This window comes from Plecotus auritus (genome assembly GCF_963455305.1).
Source record: "Plecotus auritus genome assembly, chromosome: 3".
Taxonomy (NCBI): Eukaryota; Metazoa; Chordata; class Mammalia; order Chiroptera; family Vespertilionidae; genus Plecotus; species Plecotus auritus.
In genome coordinates, this window is record NC_137772.1 from 197,215,592 (window position 1) to 197,240,176 (window position 24,585).

The 24,585-nt window shown below is 38.3% G+C and overlaps 1 protein-coding gene across 23 annotated transcripts in view; it reads right to left on the reverse strand.

Annotated features, from left to right (window-relative positions):
* Positions 1–24,585, reverse strand: part of PLEKHA5 (pleckstrin homology domain containing A5) — a 216,445-nt gene that overhangs the window by 13,183 nt on the left and 178,677 nt on the right. For 7 of the 23 annotated variants that reach the window (XM_080662925.1, XM_080662919.1, XM_080662928.1 and 4 more), the window contains 10 exons: positions 24,320–24,400; positions 20,041–20,076; positions 19,469–19,531; positions 16,705–16,785; positions 16,420–16,569; positions 7,413–7,514; positions 5,019–5,130; positions 2,639–2,685; positions 1,700–1,885; positions 772–889 (listed from right to left, as the gene is read on the reverse strand). In XM_080662925.1, the coding sequence (XP_080519051.1) occupies positions 772–889; positions 1,700–1,885; positions 2,639–2,685; positions 5,019–5,130; positions 7,413–7,514; positions 16,420–16,569; positions 16,705–16,785; positions 19,469–19,531; positions 20,041–20,076; positions 24,320–24,400 (976 nt within the window). Of the gene's footprint in view, positions 1–771; positions 890–1,699; positions 1,886–2,638; positions 2,686–5,018; positions 5,131–7,412; positions 7,515–16,419; positions 16,570–16,704; positions 16,786–19,468; positions 19,532–20,040; positions 20,077–24,319; positions 24,401–24,585 lie in introns of those variants that run through there. The other 16 variants (XM_080662933.1, XM_080662922.1, XM_080662920.1 and 13 more) reach the window with 7 other exon arrangements.

The window sequence follows — 24,585 nt, forward strand, 5'->3', positions numbered from 1 at the left end:
AATCAAGATTCAAACATTGCATTATATCTGGCATTTTCAACATTTTTAATCCTGAATAGCCCCCTTCCCACTACCCTTTTTCTTTACAACATCGAAGAATGATCAGCATTAAAAAAATAATGGTATTATTTCATGGAATTTATTCCTTTTATAGAAATTTTATGAAAATTTGTTTCAGCCCTTAATCTTTTATGTATAATTTTTAAATAGAAAACCAAAAATAAAAAAATAACAGGAAAAGAAAAGCCTTTTAAGAGTGCATCATACTTATTTCTCAGTACAACCTAACCTGAACTGATTTATCCCACTTAGGATGAATATTCCAGAAATATCAATGTGTTTAAAAGAGGGTGCTGCCTCATGCCTAGCTGAGGTGACATCATATATGGTTTATGGGTCATGTCGTCTTTTTAATATATGAAACTTCTGAATTCAAAAACTTGTCAGATTCCAAAGTTTTCAAATTAGGGATTGTGGGCTTGTTCATGTACTAGGTCAGTGGTTGGCAAACTCATTAGTCAACAGAGCCAACAACTGAAATTTCTTTTGAGAGCCAAATTTTTTAAACTTAAACTTTTAATGCCACTTCTTCAAAATAGACTCGCCCAGGCCATGGTGTTCTGTGGAAGAGCCACACTCAAGGGGCCAAAGAGCCGCATGTGGCTCGCGGGCAGCAGTTTGCCAACCACTGTACTAGGTCAACATGAAAACAGAATTTATTGCTAAAATGTCTGAAAACACAGGAGATAAAACATATCCCCAAGTTCTGACCTTTAACTGAAGCTTCCATTTCTGAAACAGGTTCTGATTTTTCTTCTCCATTAGATTCATCAACTTCTGCCACAGTTGTTAACTCTGGTTCACTCTTGTAGAGTCTATAATCTGGACCCTTGAAAGGAAGACATGCAATTAAACAAAAAATTGGTGAAAGTTTTTTGTAAAATGTTTACCAATAAAGACTCAAATCAAACTCTAAAAATTAAAAGCCTCAGTTACCTATTTTGGGTATAACACAACTAATTAATATATGCTACAACTAAGAAGAAAAAGAATCTGAAGTATTTTTAACAGGTAAATGTTTTGATTTTAAAAGTTAAGAATATTCCTCTTGGGAATAAAGTCAATTTTAGAACATTTTTATAATACAACTGAGGCCTGAAAATAATTATATCATATTAACTCAATTAGTTCTATTGCCTTTTTCCTTATTCACTTCTCCTTGTTTATTGCATTTTACATTTATTTGTTTAACCCCAAACCTCCATTTCCAGTTTCCATGGGTGATGTCTCTGCTTGGCAATGTCCACAACCTTAACAGCTTTTCTAGACTGAACTGCCCACGACCCAACGCTTTTATCATTCCTAGTAATCCTTTTCTTTCTCACCTAAAGATTCCATTTGTCTCTGATATCCCGACATGATAGGTTTAAAATGACTCATTTGACAAATGCAAAGTAACCATTTTAGAAAAATACTTATGAAAAATATGAAATTATGAAAGATGATTGAAGTTGTGAAAATATTAAAAAGTGAGAATGATATAACCAAAACAGAAAAAACAAAAGGATAACATTATAAACAAAAACAGCACTGGCTAAAAGTGGTGTTATAAAAAAAGTTTGAATGTAAAATAAATTCACTTTCAAAAAATGAGAGGGCATATAAAATTGATTATTCTGTGGCTACTGCAGCCACTTACACAGTGAGATCCATTTCTTGTATATCCTTGAACTTGAATCTTCTTGTCTTCAGGCAGATGGACTGGGCCCCTGCTATAACAGAGCAAGGAGCTGCTATCACTGGGCAGAGGGGGGATTATGGGAGGCTGCTCTGTAAAGTCATAGGACCGAGGAAGTGGAGGACGAGGTGGGACTACTTCCTCTTCCTAAAGATTGTAGAACAGTCACCTTATTTAGATAAGCATACTGAGTTAAGTATATCTAAATTCTTTGCAATGGTAAGTTAACTTAAATTAGCTTTAAGACAATTAAAGGGACACTGCCAAGCCAAAAGTCTCATATTGAAAAGTAAAACCCAAAATATTTATGATAGTCAATATAGTTTTAAATATGGTTGTATCTTTTTTGGTAACTCAACATCTAAACAGATACATGAAATGATTACATTTCATTTTAAAAATAGAAGAGAAAAAATTAATTTGAAAATCTTGTTGCCTATATGTTCTGGGCCATTTTCAAGGGAAAAAAAACAAACATTTCTTTTTGATTGGCTTTAATATATAATTTAAGACCATAGATGCTTTCAATTCGGTTGACAGTATCTCTTTGTAGTTGCAATTTCTTTATAGTATGCACGATACACAGCCAACTTATCTATCAATCATCCTACAAATGTTATCAAGTATAACAACGATAAAAATTCAAATTACTTTTATTATAAAAAGCATGACAATGTTAAAGTTCTAATATAGAGATGAAAAATAGTGATTAAATTTTTTGCATTAAGGGAAGAAAAATCACATTTGTTAGAAGCACCAAATCACTGAACCAGTGAAATTTCAAGATTAAAACAATAACTAGAATCTATTTAAAAAATACTTTTGTTATGAGTAGACAATTGTAATTCATGTTTTAAACATTTAAAATAACTTATAGTTAGACAAACAATTCGAACTTACCTCATTTTTGTACTTAACTGTTGTGAAAGGCTTTGATACTGCTATACCTATTAAAAAAGCATAAAACATAACTTATACTAAACATATCTTTTTAAATCTACAGAAAAAGGAAATAATTTCATTTATTTTAAACTAGGGCCCCTGTGCACAAAATTCGTGTATGGGGGGTGGGTGGGGGGGTCCCCTCAGCCCAGCCTGCACCTTCTCCTATCGGGGACCCCTTGGAGGATGTCCGACCACCAGTTTAGGCCCGATCCATGTGGCATAAACCAGTGGTCGGACATCCCTCTTGCAATCTGGGACCGCTGGCTTTTAACTGCTCACCTGCGTGCCTGCCTGATCGTCCCCAACTGCCCTCCCCTGCTGGCCTGGTTGCCCCCAAGTGCCCTCCCCTGCCGGCCTGATGTCGCCCCCAACAGCCCTCCCCTGCCGGCCTGATGTCGCTCCTAACTGCCCTCCCCTGCCGGCCTGATCTTGCCCCCAACTTCCCTCTCCTGTCCGCCTGATCACCCCTAACTGCCTCTGCCTTGGCCCCCACCACCATGGCTTTGTCTGGAAGGAAGTTGGACATCCAGAAGATGGCTGGTTGACCCGGTCTAATTAGCATATTACCCTTTTAGTAGTATAGATAGATTATATAGGATAGAATTGCTTAAATGGGGGGGGGGGGAGCCTTTTTCAGCAGGAGGAGATGCTCTTGGCAGATAAAAACACATAATCCCTATATCTGGACTGATAGCCAGCCATATGCACTATACTACTAAACCGGTCATGAAAAAATTGAACCGCTTTCTTACATCTTATACCAAACAGCTGTTGCCCTTAAAATCCCTCCTCAGCCCACACCTTAGGTTCTGCCTTAGCAGTTCACCCAGATTAGATTCTGACTGGTCGGTTTCTATGCCAGTCAGCATCTCTGGGCCTGATCAAAGAGGCGGGGCTGATCAGCAGCCCCTGAGGAGGCCCGGAGAGAAACAGAGGCCCGGTTGCTGGTCAAGCCAGGAGAGAAAGAGAGAGGCAACGGCTGATCAACAGCTGCCACGGAGGCTGGGGATCAGACCCTGCCTCTCTCTCTGCAGGCCTCCCTCTGGGCCTGATCCGCAGCCCCCTAGGCAGTCAGTGCTGGGTCGCCACGGCAACCCAGCACTGACTTCCCCTGTCGGTTGAGCCTTGGTGGTTACGGACCCTGGCTCTTTATATAGATTAAACCTTCAGTTTCTAATCCCTCATTTTTAATGTTTTCAGAATTTGAAACCAACTACATTAAAAAACATAAAACAACTTATATAGGGAAATGAGTTTTTTTAAACATTTACTGGTGTAAGTACATTTTGATATCTTTTAGGAGGGCAATTTGGCCGTGCCTATACAAAATGGAAAATGTGTCATTTCCCACTCCTTGAAATCCAAAAGTACTAGCATAAATGTTTAGTTTTATATATATACACACAATAATGTTCATGATAGCATGGCTTATGACCAAGGAAAATAACAACAAAAAACCCCAAAACCTAAAAACATGTTCATCATCACAGAAATGGACATAGTCTGAAAATTTGTTTTTGTTGATCCTCACCTGAGGTTAATTTTACCCCCACTGCTTTTTCAGAGAGAGTGGGAGGGGGATAGAAGGAGGGAAGAGGGAGATGGAGAGAGGGAGAGAGGGAGAAGGGGGTGGGAGAGACGTCAATGTGAGATAGGGGCGGGGAATGAACATGCCATACCCTTGACTGGAAATTGAACCCGCAACCCTTTGGTGTGCTGGCTGATGCTTCAACCACTGAGGTACACTGGCCCCGGCCAGGGTGCTTTTTTCTTTAAGCTATGTTTTTTGTTTTGTTTTTTTTTAGAGAGAAAGGAAAGGAGAGAGAAAGAAATATCGATTGGCTGCCTCCCGCATGATCCCTACTGGGGATAGAGCCTGCAACCCAGGCATGTGCCCTGACCAGGAATTGAACGAGCAATCTTTTGGTGCATGGGACTATGCTCAATCAACTGAGCCACACCAGCCAGGGATACACAATGAATTCGTACACAGCAATTATTATATTGCAGTTAAGAACCAAAGAGCAAATGGTTGAAAACAGGTATAGTATGATTCCATCTTCTGTTGTGGGGCAAAAAACCTCGCACAACCAAAACACTGTTTGTGTGTTTATAATTACAGTACACATAAAACGATGACTTATTTTTGAGTGGGTGAGGTGGGCAGAACTTTTGCTTTTTTACTTTATAAACTTGTGTACTAACTCAATGTTACCAAGGAGAGTGTTGAAAAACCTATTAAAATAACAAAAGTAACCCAATTTTCTGTGTCATCCCATTTAGATATAACACTATGGTCAATTACTGCACAACACAATACAAAAAGCAGACTTACCTGTTTCTGTAGTGCCTCTTTGCTGTTTGTGCTTACTCAGGCCTTCCATGACATCTTGAATTCTCCAAAGTTCTTTCTGAATCTGTGCACGCTGAATTCCTGCTGATTCGGTCTATCATTAAAAATAGACCGCATACAGAAAAAAAATCATTAAAGTTATATATTCTGCTATTTATATGTTTTAAAAGAAGATTTTTAGTGGCACTGATAAGAGATAAAGCAGAGAAAAGAATATCATTTTTCAGCTATAAGCGTATTATTTCACATCTCCTCAGTAAGCTTTGTCTTGTGTTATTTATGACTCCAGGAAGGAATACTGGTCAGAAGGGACTAAAAATGGAAAACAGAAAAACAGAACAAAATAGAAACCTTCAAAACCCAAAATAAAAAAACAACACTTTTTTTGGAGTGGGGGAAAGCAATGGAAAGTATATTAATTTCTGAAGTTCTCAAACATAGAGACTTGCCAAACAAACAAACAAAAGGAGTTTTTGACTCATGGAGTTAAACGTGTTTGCAGAACTAATTCTCAATTTTGGAATCTAAACTTATCATTGCCATTTTCATTCTGAGTTACATCCACTGTCTTACTTCTAATACCCCATTTCATGTCCTCAGGCTAAGTACCTGAACTGAAACGAAAATAAGATCATATTGGTTTTCAGTAAGACTGTAACAGAACTCTATGATTCTTATCGGTAGATACTTAAGTTAACAATAAACATCATAGGAATGGAACTTTATTTAAAAAAAAAATGGGCAATGAATAGAAATAACTGTTCCAAGTCTAGAAACATAAGGACTATGCGTGCTAACACTGCCTCCAAATGTACAGTATAACCTTAGTGATCCAGCTTTCCAAGCCACAGGCTGAAAGCACCAAAGCAAAGGAAGGAAGTCCTGACACGGGGCCCAAGATGACGGCAGCCCAGAGATGTGAATACTGCTATGAACACAGGGAGGGAGCAGCAACTACAAATATTTGATACTATACCTGCTCTATATAGAATCTGTATTACTTATGCAACAATTAAAAAATTATATATATATATATGTATGTATTTTTTGCCTATCTGAAAGGTACACAGTGAAAATCTCATTTTAAAATTTATTTTGCATTTTCTGGTTACCAGTGATTTTGAATAATATATACACACTTGCTAGCAATCTGAATTTTACTTTTTTATGAATCAAAACTACTCATGTTCTTTGGTCATTTTGCTAATGTACTGTTTCTCAAAAAAAAAAAAAAAAAAAAAACCTTTGCAGATCTAGACAGTAACTCTTACTGAAGTCTAGGAGTCAAGGTAGTTCTTTCCAGTATGTCACCTTTTAAGTTTGTCAATGTTGCCTTCATTGTTTAGTTATTTAATAAACACTTACACAATATACTTTATGTGTCTGATGCTATTCTAAGCACTCCAAAAAACACATTTAATCATTATAATAAGCCAACAGAAGTAGGTACTATTATTATTTTCATTTTATAGTTGTGGAAACCGAGGTGAACTGTAATGTAACTCGTCTAAGGTCACATGTGCCATGCTACTTATCAGAGTGTGTCTTCTAGTTCTTTATTATTATTATTACTAGAGGCCCGATGCACGAAGATTCGTGCAAGAATGGGCCTTCCTTCCCCTGGCTGCCGGCACCGCCTTCACTCTGGCCAGAGCTGCCTTTTGCTCAGGCCCGGAGCTGCTTTTCCACTCCGGCCTGAAGCCACCTTTCTGCCTTCCCATGCTCCCCAGAGGCCCGGAATGGCTGGTGTGGTGCGGAACACCTGCGTCGTCGCCATGGCCGCCCCGCTCTCAACCACTGGGCGCTTGTGTATGCAAATCAACCCGCCATCTTTGTTGGGTTAATTTGCATACTCACTCCTGATGGCTGGTGGGCATCGTGAAGGTACGGCCAATTAGCATCTTATTCTTTTATTAGTGTGATTATTTTTAAATGTCTTAACTACTTGTGGCCTGTTTACAAAACTGGATTCTTTATTCCAAATGGTGCTGTATAGTCTAATAATATATCGGTCAAGAAAATAGGATAATATAGTTAAAAAAGAGACATTTAATATAGAATGAATTAGAGTAAGTCAGAACAAACTTTATTTTAAAAAAGCTAAAATAGCCATTATTTGATAAATTCATATAATTCAACGTCTCAGTGCCAAGTGACATAAAGTTAGCTAGGAGCACAGAACACTACACCATGCACCTGAGAGAATAAAGAACTTTAAACCGTGAGAGATGGGAAATCTTGTGAGATAGAAGATTCCTATCATGGAAAATATTCAAACCCAAACCCAGGTCTTAGGTAGCCAACACTGTAAAAACTGTTATGGGCGTGCATGAATCTAACAAGGTAAAACAACGTAAAAACGTGACACTTTTATACCTGAACTTCACCAAGGCGATCTAGTTGCTCTTGCATCTGGTTCCTGGTAATAGTTACATCGTATTCTAACTTATCATATTCTCTCCATGCTCGTTCCAGTTCCTAAAAGCAAAAGGGCTTTCATTATTCTAATGTTGTTATCACTGCAATTATTATGTAGTTCATATTGGGCAGAAAACAAAACACCTTTGTAACTAATTTTCCTTTACTGTTTAAAACAGTTCCTTGAGAGAAACCAAGATGGCGGCATAGGTAAACACCTGAACTTGCTGCTTCACACAACCACTTCAAAACTACAACTAAAAGACAAAACGAACATCATCCAGAACCACAGGAAGGCTGGCTGAGTGGAAATTCACAACTAGAAGGGAAGAGAAAAGCACATTGAGACTCAGAGGAGGTAAAGTGCAGAGGTACAGAGGCGCACGCGCGCAGAAAGGGCTGGCAACTGAGGACACAGTTGTCTTTTTCAATCGGGAGGAGACACAAGCTCCCAACTACACTGAACTCCAGTTCCGGGCGAGACTCTGGGGACCCAGACTCATACGGGGGAAATTGGACTGTCTGGCATTGGGCAGGAACTCGAGGGCGGCTTTCTCTCAGAGCTGCTTGCAGCGATTACCACAGGACACTGAGACCCTGGGGCCTCTTAGGGCAGGGCTGAGGGTCAGCCATAGCTGTTTGCTCCGCCCTTTAGATTCCCTGAGACCCCGCCCCACCCAATTTACAACCCCACCCCAGCTGTGTGCAGAGGCTTTTGCATATGAATGGCCTGGCCCTTTGCCATCTAAAATTACCTACCAAACTGCAGCTGGGTCAGAGAGCCCCAGATATTCCAAAATAAGGCCCAAGGCCCCACAGCAGCTTGCATTGCTTCATCTGGGCACCTCCAAACCCCAAACAAAGAAGAGGAATCTGCAGATATTTCCGTAGCTCCTGTTTGGTGGTCTCAGGCAGAGGCTAAATTAGCACCTCCTTGGAGATCCAAGAGCCAGTGCACCCATGGATCAGAGTGGGACCATCCAGATTATAACTCCTCAGATCTATAAGGGACACTCTCAGGGGGAAGACTCAGTGAGCACCAAAGCCCCACTGAAGCAAGTCTGTCTCATAAGGGTGTCTCCAGCACAGAAGTTCTCCCAGCGTAAACACAGCTGATCCTCACAGCCAATTGTCCTGGAGGTCAATCCCACCCAGGGATACCAACAACAATCAAGGCTTAACTACAACAAGACTGTGCACACAGTCCACAAAGGGGTGCACCTAGAGTGTCCACCTCAGGTAACTGGGGAGGCTGAGCCACTATAGAATGATTCTACAAGCGCTCAAATTACATCATGATTTCATTCTGCTTCTATGGGTTGCAGTTACCCTTCCGACACTTCAGTGAGTGGTGGTATGAGGTCAACAACTTGATAAACTAAAATAGGGCAGGGACTATATTTTATTAATTTCAGAAAGAGGAAAGGAGAGGGAGAGAGCAATAGAAATATCACTGAGAAACATCGATGGGCTGCCTCCTGCATGCCCCCTACTGGAAATTGAACGGTGACCTCCTGGTTTCATGGAACGACACTCAACCAACTGATCCACACTGATAGGGTGCAGGGAAAATATTTGATTACTATTTTATCACCAGTTATCTACATGGTGCTGGCGCATGTAACATAACCAACAGATGTTTACTGAATGCTGTTGTAAAATGAATTAATGACTCTTGTCTAAGAACCTCCCATGACCAGGAATTTTTTGCCTTGAGCGGCTCTGAATGAAGCCTCCCTGGGAAATGTCAGTTTAATAACAGCAATAGTCTGGGGATAGGAAAGAGGGTACTGAGTGTGGAAGAAAAGCTACTTAAAATAACCTTAGTTAAACAAAGAAACAAAGAGCAATACCTCAAGTTCCTAGAGGATCTCTAAAGGTGCATACTGTAAAAAAATTAAGTCTTAAAATCTGATCATTTGGAATAATTGCTTTTTGAATTTAAGATTCTCCTTAATAGGTTTAAGCGCGCGCGCGCGCGCGCGCACACACACACACACACACACACGGAGTGGCCAGATTATTATGATCTCTGAACGCATAATAATCTGGCCACTCAGTGTACTTGTGTATAAGGGAAAGCTTGCAAATCTTGTTATGTCAAGGGACCAGGAGATAGTGGCCCCCAGCCTCTGGCTAGAAAGTCCTCTGCTTCTTTCTAACTACCCACAATGCAGTTCTCATACATGGAAAAACCTTATTTTAAAATCCCAACTCTGTGGTCAGTCTACACTGAGTGGCCAGATTATTATGCGTTCAGAGATCATACTAATCTGGCCACTCAGTGTATATATTTCAGAGAGGAAGGGAAAGGGGGAGAGATCGAAACATCAATGATGAGACCTGCATGCTTCCTCCTGGGGATTGAGCCTGAAACCCGGTCCTGGTTCACAGGTCAGAGCTCAACCACTGAGCCAGGCTGTTCTGACTCCTTAACAGGTTTTAAACAGGGAGCCTAAAGAGCCTATTAAGCAGATTTCACAATGAACTACATTTTAAAAAAGCAAAGTAATAAAGGACTAAAGATCTTCATCTGATCTTTATAGTAGGAACACTAGCCTCCTTACTTGACTTCAGCAAAACTCTTTTTACTGGAATAAACAAGGATAGTATCTCCTTTAATAAAAACAGCTTCTAGCCATCTTCTAATTTGTACACACATAAAAAAAAAAGAGAGGCAAATTTAGATAGAGGGCTTTTGAAGGCTCCAGGGATGGTAAATTGAGGGTAAGGGATCCAATGGCAGCCCAGTGATTAAGGAAGTTGGTATTGCCAAACTAACACCTAACACCTCATGGAAAAGCCAGAGTTGGGGGTGGGGTGGGGTAGGGGACGGGGTGGAGGAAGAGGGCACCCAAAGACACTGTAGAGATATCCTAAATATAAGAACATTTCAGAATGGTGGGAATCCTCATCTTTCTTACAGAAACATGAGAAAGAGAGATTGAGAGCTAGATTACTTTTCCAATATTTTAGGAGGAAACATAATACACTTCCAGTTTTCATAACCTGGAAAGTCCCGCATTGCACTGTATCATTTGGCCCGAGTCCTATAATCCTGTTGGGCCTCCCATTTCTGCCATTATCTCTCGGCTCCTCAAACATGATTTATAGGTGGGCAGAACACAAGTCAACAGGTGATCCCAAGAAAAGGGGTGGCACTGGCATAACTTCAGTTTCCTTCCAACACCTGGCTGAGTATGTCATTAAAGAATTTAATGGATTATACAAGTACAATGTTAAAATCTTTAAATATGTCCTTACTATTTTTTTCTCAAGAAGATAATATATAAGTGCATCAAGGCAATTAAAAAGAGTTTTAATGACTTTCAAATAGGCAGTTATCTTAAAACCACAGACAACAGTGCTTGAAATAAAAATGTGTGAAGTTTCATAGCATACAGTTCAACCACATGGATGAACGTCACAAAGTTAAAAGAGTATATATTGTATGATCATATTTCATTAAGATACAAAAACAGGCAAAGCTAATATATAGTTTAACAGTGAAGTGATGGTGTTTTGGGGAGGAGGCAATAAAATTCAATGCCTTGATATGGATAGCAGGCATATCTGTGCATTTACTAGTGTACTTTTTGGAGAATATGTTATAACAGTTAAAAAATATGTGTACATGTGTGGGATCGTTTCAGGAAAAGAACCCAACTTAGCCAACAAGTAAATTTTTTTGGTTAATCCTCACCTGAGGATAATTTTTTCCATTGATTTTTAGAGAGTGGAAGGAAGGGAGGGTGGAGAAAGAAAGTAACTGATGTGAGAGAGACACAACCTGGACTGGGATCGGGCCTGCAGGAGGCAGCCGATCAATGATTCCCTCCCATCACTGATGCTTCTATCTCTCTCTTCCTCTCTGAAATCAATAAAAATATATTAAAAAAAAACACTTTAAAAAATTATAACAACCTCTTCCCCCCACTCCCTTGCTACGCATTTGTTGGAAAATGGGCTCCTTTTTCCTGCAGAGGTTCTACTCCAGGTTTTGCTAATTGAATCCCTGTGATATTGCTTAGCATGCTTTTCTGTTGCCTGTATTTCCTATAAATTCCTAGTTAGATATGGAGGCTGTTGAGATTCAGATTTGATTTTTTTGGTAAAAATACCCCTTAAGTGTTGCTGGGTACTTTCTACTGCAGCCACCAGGAGGCTATCACATCTGGCTGTCTCTTTCTCGGGGATGTGGCTTAGTAATCATGAAGTAACCAGGTATTTAAAACCCGTCTTAAAATCCTTCAAAGCACAGTCCGCGACATTTCACTTGGTGTAAGTCTCTCCCTGCTTCCATGCTCCTTTAAGCTTACAATCTTAAACCTGCTTTATCCACTGTAGTCTAAATTCTCCACTTACTCACGGCCCTCCTATTTCCCATCCAGTTTAGAACACAAATAAGTTTAATGGAAGTCTATACATGCTACTTAATTGCAATCTCCGTGTCTCAGTTTTCCTCTTTCAACATAGTAATAATAGGGGGTGTTATTAGGATTAAGTGCATGTAGAGTACTCATAATGAACCCGGCAGTTAATAACTGCTGGAGAAATATTCATGATTACTAGTTTCATATATTGATAGTTTTACAGTGGATCAATACATAAGCCCTCCACTAGGATGATTCAGGATGACTGGGGGCCTTTATAACTTGCTTCTGATGTCTGAAATCCCAATTTTAGATTTTTTCATAAGAAAATATAAATTTAGCCCTAATCGGTTTGGCTCAGTGGATAGAGCATTGGCCTGCAGACTCAAGGGTCCCAGGTTCGATTCCGGTCAAGGGCATGTACCTTGGTTGCGGGCACATCCCCAGTAGGGAGTGTGCAGGAGGCAGCTGATCGATGTTTCTCTCTCATCGATGTTTCTAACTCTCTATCTCTCTCCCTACCTCTCTGTAAAAAATCAATAAAATATATTTAAAAAAAAAAGAAAATATAAATTTGATTTCAAGTTCCAGAAAGTACATGTGACTGCCTCGTGAGGTGGAGCAGGAAGTACAGAAGCCCTAGAATGAAGTGTTTGACTTAGATGCTGACTCTGGTCTGACTCTGTTCCTTATTAGTTTTATCACCTTGGAAGCCTCTCACTGGGAAATCCTGAAGCAGTCTGCACATTTTCTCAGAGAGTCCTCAGTGGGACCGAAGTCCTGTTGCTCACAGCGGTAACCGACTCAGCAGTGAAACCTTACTGGCTTTCCCCTCTCCCTCTCCACACTCAGTGCTTCTGTTCCTGAAACACCTCCCCCCAAACTTTCTGAACCCAGTTCCTCATCTCAGGATCTGCTTTCAGAGGAGAATCCAAACCAAGACAGTTACACGCTGGAAAGTTTCAGGGTATATCAGACTGCTTTAATAGGCTTGCTCACTAATCGGGTTTAGATAAAATAAAGTAGAGGCGAGGAGAGAACACCATGTGCCTAAAAGCATGTGGGTGTGCTGGTGGGGCTTATGGAGAGGAGGTATAGCTTCAAGAATTAAATAAAACATAAAGGGAATGCTGCTTTACATGTTTACCTTGGGCTAATCCTGGTTTTATGTACCTAAGTAGCCAACCAGATGAGGAGGTGTTCTCTGAAACCCTTGATCATTGGATGCCTTAAGGTTATGCCTCTGATGTTCTATCTTTTATACCTCAGAAGTTAGATTTGAACCAATGCCCTGAATCAATTGTGAGAGAATCAGAGGACTCCTTTGAGATTCTGCTGGCATAAATGTTAAATCAAATTTAAATCTAATCAGCATCCACTGAGTGTCCATCATATGCCCAGTATGATGCTATGCATCATTTGTAGCCTTCAGCTGCTAATATGCGTTAACTTTACATACAGACACAAATTAACACAGTTTGTATTCTATGCAGTAAGATATGTCTTAGAAGAACATACTGAGGGTTTGTAATGATCATTAAATAATGCCAAAGGCAAGGGGAAAGAAACAAAACAGAAAAGTGATTATATGGGATAAAACCAGAAATCGGAATAAACATGATTAATGTCTATTAAAACATTTTTAATAAACTTCTATCAGTGCTGGAGTTAACCTTGGGATGGAGCAAATTCTAAGCCTCCTAATGAGATTTAAGTGCACATACCCAGAATTCCCTAAAACAGTTATCAATCATGAAATAGCTTCCAACTAAATTTTGATTTGACTCAGGTCCTCACAGGAATACTGAAGCTTTCATGAGTTTGGCACTGACAGCTTAGCCCCATTTCCCTTTCTAATCTCATACTCTGGATGCCCGAATTCTAGTCAGTCAGTTCCACTTCTTGCTTCTCCAGACATGTCTCCCACATTCTCATTTCTGTGCTGTGATTCGAGGCATTTTGTCCTGTATGGACCACCTTTCACTTCCCCTTTCTTCCTATCCAAATCTGACCCATCATTGATTGATTACCATCTTGTAGACATTTCAGGTGTACTCATTTTCTTTATGACTATACTAGTGGCCCGTTGCACAACATTCGGATCCCCCTGGGGATCGGGCCTAAGCTGGCAGTCAGACATTCCTTTTCCAGTCCAGGGCTCTTGCAGTCCATGACCCCTCACTCCGAGGCTCCCGCCACCGCTGCTACGCTCATCAGCCGTGAGCCTGGCTTCTGGCTGAGTGGCGCTCCTCCTGTGGGAGCACACTGACGCTCTGCATTGAGCATCTGCCCCCTGGTGGTCAGTGCGTATCATAACGACCAGTCGTTCCACCGTTCGGTTGATTTGCATATTAGGATTTTATTATATAGGATTATAAAAATCCATGTAATCTAAGTCTTCAGATCCGATTTGTGTTCTGAACATAGCACTTCTTAGTTTTGTAACGTTGGGCAAATCATTCAGTTCAATCAATTCATCCAATTTTCAATGCACATCTTAAGAGTGCTGGATGCTACAGATAGATGGTTCTGATATCAAGATCACAAATGAAAGAATATTAAACTCTTAAAAAACACAGCTCTAACATCACCGTGTAAGTAACAGACATTAAATGAGATAATTTAAATAACTTTAAAATCAGGGTTAAGTATCCTATATAATAAAAGGCTAATAAGCAAATCAACCGAATGGCAGAACGACTGGTTGCTATGATGCGCACTGACCACCACAGGAGCTGCCCCCTGGTGGTCAGTAGCTCCTACAGGGGGAGTGCCGCTCAGCCAGAAGCCGGGGTCACGGCTGGTGAGCGCAGTGGTGGTGGTGAGAGCCTCTCCCGCCTCCGCGGCAGTGCTAAGGATGTCCGACTGCCAGGTTAGGCTCGCTCCCCACGGGCTCCCGGTCTGCGAGAGGGCGCAGGCCAGGCTGAGGGGACCCCCCGCAAGTGCACGAATTCCGTGCATCGGGGCTCTAGTATTAAATATTAGGTATTTAAGAATCACAAAATCTAAGTTTTTTTTTTTTTAAATATATTTTATTGATTTTTTACAGAGAGGAAGGGAGAAGAATAGAGAGTTAGAAAAATCGATGAGAGAGAAACACCGATCAGCTGCCTCCTGCACACCCCTCACTGGGGATGCGCCCACAACCAAGGCACATGCCCTTGACCGGAACCGAACCTGGGACCCTTCAGTCCGCAGGCTGACGCTCTATCCACTGAGCCAAACCAGCTAGGGCTAAGTTTTGATTTAACACCACGCTATATTCATTTAAACATAGCCCATGTTGTTATTTTTGTTTTGTTTTTAAATCCTCACCTGAGGATATTTTCCCATTGATTTTTAGAGAGAGTGGAAGGGAGGGGGAGAGACAGAAAGACTGATGTGAGAGAGACTTAGTGATTGGTTACCATCCCCACGAGCCTGCAACCAAGGTATGTGTCCTTGACCAGAAATCAACCTGGGACCCTTCAGTCGCGGGCCAACTGAGCCAAACCGGGTAGGGCAAAGATAGCTCATGTTTGGAATACTATTTTAGTGTTCAGAATTGAAGCCACGTTGAGATTCTGGGACCCTGCCAGCTTGAAAAGACCTTTCTTAGTTAAGGTGTGGCCCTTCTTAAAAGGTAGCTGCGCCCTAAAGAGCCCATTGAAGCTACAGACAAGGGTGTGTTAGCAGCTTTAACAGGTGGCTTTTGCGAGGATTTCTTACAAAGGGCTGCTTGGGCAGGTGCTCTTACCATGTCTAGAAATGACTGCATATAGGATCCAAAGCAGCCTGTGTAGACTCATAAGACACTCAATTTATAAACTGCATGTAAGACTTTTAGATTTAGTAATCCCAAGAGACTCTTTATAAAGCAACAAGACTGTGGGTTAAAAGGTTTGGCTAATTATATTTCTTACTGAAACCTATCATCTAAACTCAGATTACACTGCAGCTATGAAATAGTAATGTTGACAGGCTCTTAAAAGCATTTCACAGGTGCCTTTTACTGAAATGGTTGGTTGAGTGAACCTAATTACCACCTTCTCAAAATTATCCCAACTCCCTTAAAGTTAAAAAAAATATTTATTTCCTTACTATAATAAATCTAAACATATTTGAAAATTTTTCATTTGCATAATACATAAACAGGAGTATTTATCACTTACGAAAACAACTATTTCACAATAAATAAGATGCCTACTACTAATTAGAGAAATGAAGACCACCCTTCATTTTTTAAATATTATTAATAACAAATTAATTTCTAGTTATAATAAAGAAATTCTAAAGATAGTCCAATCAAACAGAAACAGATAAAGGAAAAACTGCCTAATATTTCAGGGAGTCTTTTAAATATATTTTTATTTTTATTGATTTCAGAGAGGAAGAAAGAGGGAAAGATAGAAACATCAATGATGAGAGAGAATCATTGACTGGCTGCCTCCTGCACATCCCCCACTGGGGATCGAGCCTGCAACCCTGGGCATGTGCCCTTGACTGGAATCGAACCTGGGACCATTTGGTCCACAGGTCGACACTCTAGTATCCACTGAGCCAAACCAGCTAGAGCAGGGAGTCTTAATAGGAAAACAGAATCTGCTACTTACGGCAGTGGCTCGAGAAAGCTCTCGACATGTGCTAAGCAGTCCGTTTTGTAAATCATCCCTCTGCAACACCACCGTCTGGATGGCTGCTGGGTTATCGGCATTCATTTCTATCTCTTGGCTGGCGGATAGCAAAGCTTGCTCAAGCGTGTACTATTGTAATAAAAATAATTACATTTAATGTTCTGCACCATGGAATTAATTCCTTTTTACTTCAGTTATTACAGTGTCCCAATAATAACCATCTAAAGTAACATCAATTGTAGATAATAAACATAATTGTCCTACTTTCTCCTTGTGGAGTTGCTGAAGTTTCTCTTCCAGAGCATGTACCACTTTATCTTGTTCACAGAGACGGCTTAACTTGGCCTAGGTTGTAAGAGAAGATACCTTTTGTTAGCAATTTCCCCCTCCTGTAACTGGAGGTAGGTTAGTTATCACTCCTGTAACTGGAGGTGATTCTAACAAAAAAACACACTTAAAAAAGCTATGGAATACCTAATTGTGTCAATCTTTATTTTTTATTTTTTGTTAATCCTCACCCAAGGGTATCTTCCATTGATTTTTAGAGAGAGTGGAAGGGAAGGGGAGAAAGAGAGAAACATCAATGTGAGAGAGACACATCAGTTGGCTGCTGCCTGCATGTGGTCTGACCAGGGTCGGCAATCGAGCCTACAACTGAGGTACATGTCCTTGACTGGAATTAAGTGGGGACCCTTCAGTCCATGGGCAGATGCTCGCTCCGTCCAGTGAACCAAACCAGCTAGGGCTCAATCTTTATTTCAATGAATAAAATAAACATTTAAATATAGCTTGTAAAAGATAGAATGCTTAAAAAACATGCACATAGAGTGAAAAAGCATTTCAGCTGTATTATGTAACCTAAATCAGCGGTCGCCAACCTTTCAGACCTCACGGACCACCGTTTGGAGACTGCTGACCTAAACTATTCAAAATATTCTTAGTAATCAAGCCTTCTCTTTAAACAAATCATTTCAACATGGTTAAAATTTTTCCCCCCTACAAACTACTAGACAAAGGTTAAGTGATATATGAAGTGTTTAATTAAAACACCAACTAGATACTATTTTTGTATTCTTAAAACTAGAGGGCCGGTGCATGAATTCATGCACGAGTGGGGTCTGGCTGGCCCACCCCGATCAGAGTCCAATTGAGCAGGGCCGGCTGGGGGGAAGAAATTCGGGAGTTTGGTGTGCTGGCCCCGCCCCCGATCAGGGTGGGGGGTAATAGGGGGTGGGGCAGGCTGGGGGGACTGTGGGCTGTTGGCGGGCCAGCCCTACCTCCTCGAACTCCCAGTCGAGGGGACAATTTGCATATTAGCCTTTTATTATATAGGATTATGCTATTATGTTCTTAGAAAAGAATATAAACAAAAGATTGCTTCTAACTGTAACAATGCAAATAAAAATATTGCTGGTAGAGAAAAATCACTTTCAGTAGTTTTTAAAAAAATATTGATTCTAGAGGAAGGGAGGTAGAGAGAGAAACATCCATGTGACAGAGAAACATTGATCAGTGGATTGGGGATCAGAACCTGCAACCTGGGTATGTGCCCTGACCAGGAATAGAACCCACCACCTTTTGGTAATATAGGATGATACTCCTCCAACTGAGCCAAACCGGCTAGGGCAGTGGTTGGCAAACTGCAGCTCGCAAGCCACATGCAGCTCTTTGGCCCCTTGAGTGTGGCTCTTCCACAAAATACCATGTGCGGGTGCGCACTTACAGTGCGATTGAAACTTCGTGGCCCATGCGCAGAAGTCGGTTTTCGGCTCTCAAAAGAAATTTCAATCGTTGTACTGTTGATATTTGGCTCTGTTGACTAATGAGTTTGCCGACATTTCAGTAGTTTTAATGCTTTAAATTCTTGGTACTACCCCATTTTTAAATTATGAAAATATCAAAGTATACTCTAATAAAACTTCAATACCATAATAAACTGGTTCTCCACTGGTCTGAAAATAAAAACCTTACCCAAACTATAAATACGTCCCTAACTTTACTGCATAATGACAAAGAAATATGAGATTTCACTTATTTGCCATTTATCTGTTAAAGTAACTACCTTCTCTTTATTAGACAAAACTCAGGTCATACCTAATGGGATACAGTGGTCTCCCCTTATCCATAGGGCATTGGTTCACATACTATGTTTTTTCCTGTACACACATACACTTTTACAGCTTCACTTTGGTATATCTGAATTGCCACCATCACTACTCTCAAGCTTTGGGGCTGTCATTCAATAAAATAAGGGTTACTTGAACACAAGCATTGCGATACCCCGACATTTGATCTGATAACCGAGATGGGTACTAAGTGATGAATGAGTAGGTGGGGAGTGTATGCAGCAGGGAGATGATGGACAGAGGGATGAATCAATCACCTCGTAGGCAAGATGGGTGGGATGGCACAAGATTTCATCACGATACTCAGAATGGGATGAAATTTAAAATTTATGAACTGTTTATTTCTGGAATATTTCATTTAATATTTTGGACCTGGGCTGACTGCAGGTCAGTGAAACTGCACAAAGTAAAACCAGGTAAGAGGGAACTACTGTAAACTGAAATGAGAAAGAGGTACAACTCAATGAATAAAACCAGGGGAAATGAGGGAAGGATGAGATATAAATAAGTAAGAATGCATGACAAGCTATCGATCTGAAATATGATTTAAAAAAATATGAAATTTAAATAATAAAAAAAGGAGTGATAGAATTTGTAGAGGCAGATACTTTCTCCAAAACATGTAGACAATTTTACTTTGTCCTCAGTCCTACATAATTTTTAATGAAATAGTCTTTTACTTGCACTTATGTGATGCTTAATAGTATATTTGACTGCTAACTATGGGGGTGAAGATGGATGGAGAATAGACTCAATCTAAGTGCAAAAGAAGAAAATGCTAATTCATTTGATGTCATTTTGGAGGGCAGAAAAGGAAGAGGGATTTTTTTGTCATGCTTTATTTACAATGTTTTGGCAGAGAATATGACAGCACTGACAATACACAGCAAAGTAATACTTACATCAATATCTACTTCGTCAGGTCTGTATTTGTATAAGGTGCCTCTGCATTCATCTTGTGACAACTATAAGGAAAAATGTCATATAGCAACTTTAACACTAATATTTAAAAATATACTTATTTAGCCTATAGTTAATATTTTAGGTTTATATAACAATAAAAATGGGGTTTTAATGATTCTTATACTTTCAGAAGTTTAATTCAAACCGAGATCATTACAAAAATAGAAAAATATTTCACAGTGATACAATATGCAAGATACATAAAAAATGGTGTTAACTTCAGCTTATCAAACAAAATAATAAGCTGGTCACACAAAATTATACAGCACCTTACATTTTCATTTGTAAGACACACATTTTAATGAAAATTGACAAGTACAATTGTGGCAACTATATTGAATCAAATAATTGCAATCAGGCATATTTCAACATCAAAACTGTCCTTCACAGTATACACATAATCACACAACTGTGTATGTGTACACTCAAATGTCAACACATCTTAGTACAATTTTACCAACAAAGCTTATAACATATTGTATACAGATACATAATATATAAACACACATACACAATATAGACTTATCTTGTTCTTCTGTCTTAAGAACTAAAAGATAATGGAGGAAAAGTATGGGTTTAATTGAAAAGAGGAAAAAATCATTCAAAACCTTATAAAACTGAAAGCCTAAATTATAAACTATGATAGTCAAATTTCATAAAAAACTTATATATGTTCACTGACATTTGTTTTACTATATTGTAAATAATAATTATTCAGTGTATTTAAACATTGTTTCTTCAGCTTCTTCCAAATATCTTTAGGTCAAACAAATGCTCATTTCTGGTTGTGCTTACCAAGATTTCAATAGCCACCCCCGTCAGTTATATACAGATCACATCACAGCCTCTGCAGGCAATATTTCACTATCTCTCTTGTTTTAAGAGTTTATATTGACTGCTAGACAGTAACAAACACACAGTAGAAAAATTTAATTGGGGCTCATTGCATGTTAACTAAATGGTACATTTTTTCTCAAAGTGGGGATGGGAGTAATGTATCCCAACTATATTCTAGATTAGAAAATTAAATTTCATATGTACACATACAAATGTATAAGAATATATAAATTATAAGTATATATGCCCTTTCTTTAAAAAACTGCTCGACAGTTACATCTTTAGAAGGAGGCATAATTTAAATAGCAGATAATTTTGAATGGATCTGGAAATGTGGGAATCAGGGTAAATGTCAGCATTCCAAACATACAATAATAATCCTGGATTTCCGTGTTTCATTTCAAGACATGACTTTCACGTACCTCATGCAAATGAACCCGTGACTATTTAAGGTATGCACAGTGATTGTAAACCACAAAAATTTCATAGAAATGAACATCACATGAAAAATGAATTTAGCGACCAAAGTCAATACTTATGCACTATTTTGAAATAAAGATTGCTGAATATGTCCTGAGGAGTGTAGTGTCAATTGTCATTCTAAATTAAAGCATCTAAACCCAAGAAAAGGATGTATACTTCTATCAATGAGAAATAAGTTTTAAAATGCTTAGATCCATGACAAAAAATGTAATATGAAAAAATAAATTTTTTCATTTATAAGAATTGAAAGATAAAAAGCTTTTAGCTACTAAATGTCCAAATATACTTTACTTATTTAATATTTAAAGTTAAATGCAGAACAGCTTTACTAAACAGTGGAGTGTGTAATTTGAACATAACTGGTAGACAGTGCCACATCAGGACTGAAATATGAATTGTATCCTATATCCCAGGGTCAACAGCAAAAGACTAGTAATTTTAAATGAAAACTTAGTAACCTGTAATAAATATTTCGGATATTGGTATGACATTTTTATCTATGGAATATTATTGCATATTCATTTTTCTAACAGTTGGCATAGTATAAAAAAGAAAAACATGTACTGTGTAGTTATAATTTTAGAATGACATATCCTTATAGATATCTGAATATATTATTTACACAAATTAAATTTTTGTTGTACCTAAAAATTATCACAGAAAAATTTATTTAAACCTTTTATGAAATTATCCAATAAAGATATTCATTATTAGATATCATTGTTAGATATTCATTATTAAGAAAACTCTTAAAATAATCAAACTTCCACTATCCAGTGCTTTTACATGTCAGAAGAGTGTAAGAAAACAAGATTATCCTTTAAATAATTAATTTTTAAGCATGACCTATTTGTCATTACTGATAACTACTGAAGCTGTGCTTAAGAAAAGATGGATATAATTTATTAAAAAAAAATTTCCACCTAGAATTGAAGAAGTTTGTTATTTAGTCCTCAATATGAAAACCTTACTACTAAAAAAATGTAATTTCATTAATATTCAGATTAAATAAAATTCTGCATAAAATAATGTTTCGTGGCAATACTTTTTACCATTTTTTCAAAGTCATCTTTAGAAAAGAAAAGTTCCCCAAACATCCTGGGTTTGCAGTACTTCAGCAACACTAGAAAAGCAAATAAAAGTGGCCACGTAGCATTAGATGAGCCTAGCACTGCCCCAGCTTCTATTAGAGAAATGTATTATGCAAACTTGACCGGCTGTGCAGGATATGTGCTGCATTTTATTTAGAAAGCCAGAACCTTTTCATAAGGTATCTAATAATCTTAAAAAAAAAAAAAAAAAAAAAAAAAGGCTTGGCATTAAGCAAAACAAAATTAGTTTTGTCCATTAAAATTCAACTTTCTACAGTATCCCTTGTTATGTATGTAACATATATATATACATACACACAAACCCCAAAAATGATTTTTGGAGAAATATTTAATAATATTAGACATTACACCCTATGCAGACTCAAAAATGCTCACAGGGCTATAAGTATTTGCTATTAGTCTGTATCTTTTTTTTTTTTTTTTTGGTATCTTTTAAAACAATTATTTATCAGGTGATTAATTTCACTGATTAATTATATTATAAAAACCCTGGTACAACAATGTATTTATGAAAGATGGTAGAATAAATACAGAGGAATTTTTTAAACTTGATGCTTATTTCTTTAACATTTGTTTTGATTCAGTTTTCGGTCCTACTAATTTGATTAATTTTAAGATAATTACGGTCTAGGTAATTTCTTCTCCTAAGAAAATGCCAACATAAAGATCCTCCTGAATGAAAACTTCAACAGGGTGATTTAGAGTAACAGGCCATACAATATTATGTTGTTATTATATTTTCAGCTAAACTCAGGAGCCATTAATACAGTATTGTAATGCAATGTCAGAAAAAGCATAACAGTGTTCAATGTAAAATCTGATAAAGGTTTTCTTTGGATAATAACATGACAAAGGAAACTTGGAGAAAAAAATCTAATTATTATTTCCACATTAAAAAAAAAAACAACCCTCCAATTAGAACTTTTGGTGTGACTGAGTAATCTCAATCAGCAATGATGTCTGCATCATGAACACTGATTAGTAATAAATATAAAAAAGAAAAAACAAAACAAACTCAAACCAAACAGGAACATCCAGGCCAGAACTCTTATTAACCTAATACAACCAAATAGCTCTGACCTCAGATCAATTTAGCATCATACAAAACAATAAACCAAGAGCTTTGACACTGAGAAAGGTATCAATTCCAGAACAAGTGCTGAGGTTCTCAGGGTGTTATTTTGGAATCGAGAGTGTAGGTTCTATAATCTGGTGACATTCAGAATGGAAAGGTTCCATTTTCTTTTGAAAAGTAAAGCTGTTTAACTTTAAATATTTAATACTTTATCTCTTTATTGCAAATGAAAAACTATGCTTAATCACAAAATACACTTTAAATGTTTTGAAAACTGCTCAGAAATGAGTCGCCCTCCCCCCAGCTGCTTCAATTTCTCAGTTGCAAGGCCACGATGCAGAGACAGCAAGGTGACTAAAGCAAACCAGAGGCCTTTCAAGCCAGTGTGACCTCAAGGCTCTTTAAAAAAACAACAGATGTTTTACATATTTTAGTCAAAACATGTATTCATTTTTCATGTTAGTTAATTTTCTTCTTCTCTACGATTTAAGTAACTAACAGGTCATAGGCCACAGTAATTTGAGAGTGTTGAGGTGGAAGAAGCTGATGTTGCAGAACACACAGCTAAGAACATTTAGACCATGAAATAAAAAAAATAAAAAAGTGGATAAGAATGTATAACATGACTTCTTTTGCAGATCTGCAGGTTACCAAGGTCCTACATGAAAGCCCGCCAACTACATGGTATATATTCCGAGTTAGGGAAAAAGAATGAGGAAAGATATGACTATCTTGATAACTGCATAAGGATGATAAGAATACAGGGAGAAGATACTCCCAGTATGTTAAGAAATGGCCATCTGTAAGTTTTACCAGACCACAGTAGATAAGCTAGATGTAAAGAACTTCCATACAAATATCACCTATTCCTAAAACATTGTGGGGAGAGGGGGGTGTCTCTAAAAGGAAAAAAAAAAATTTAAAGTTTTCCCTAAAAATCAGTTATAATGTTTTTACAGTTAATCAATATTAATGGCAATATTAGTAAAATTTTTGCAAATGTACTGCAGACCTCCAAGTACATATCAATCAAATACTCTGCACAAAAACTTCAGGAAAATGGCACACTCAATATTCAACAGCAAAATGTTCAGCAAAGCCATGCTAAGAATACTGCAGCATCTTGAAAAGCATGGATGAATTGCATTTTTCCAAGTAGACAGAAACAAAAAATGGAGTAAGAAAAACACTAATGTTATGAGTAACTCTGAGGATAAACCAAAACTGTCACTGAGGGATTTTGCAGATGATAAAGCAGTATCATTCACTGTCCAAGACCTTACTTGCTGGTACAGTTGGGGTCTTAGCGCCGAGTTCTCAATCATTGTGTGAACCATGGTGATAATAGGTTCATTTTCTTTCATCTATTTCAAATCAGGAGGAGCATACAGCAAACATCAGTTTACAGCACAGCTAGATTTGAAAGACGACACTGTAAATATAGCCTCTACTTTAATATCTTCCTAACAGTGCAGTTGTTTACATTTCACCCCACAGTTGTACAGATCTCGCTTATATAAACCATTTTGAACAAATATTAAATGCTATA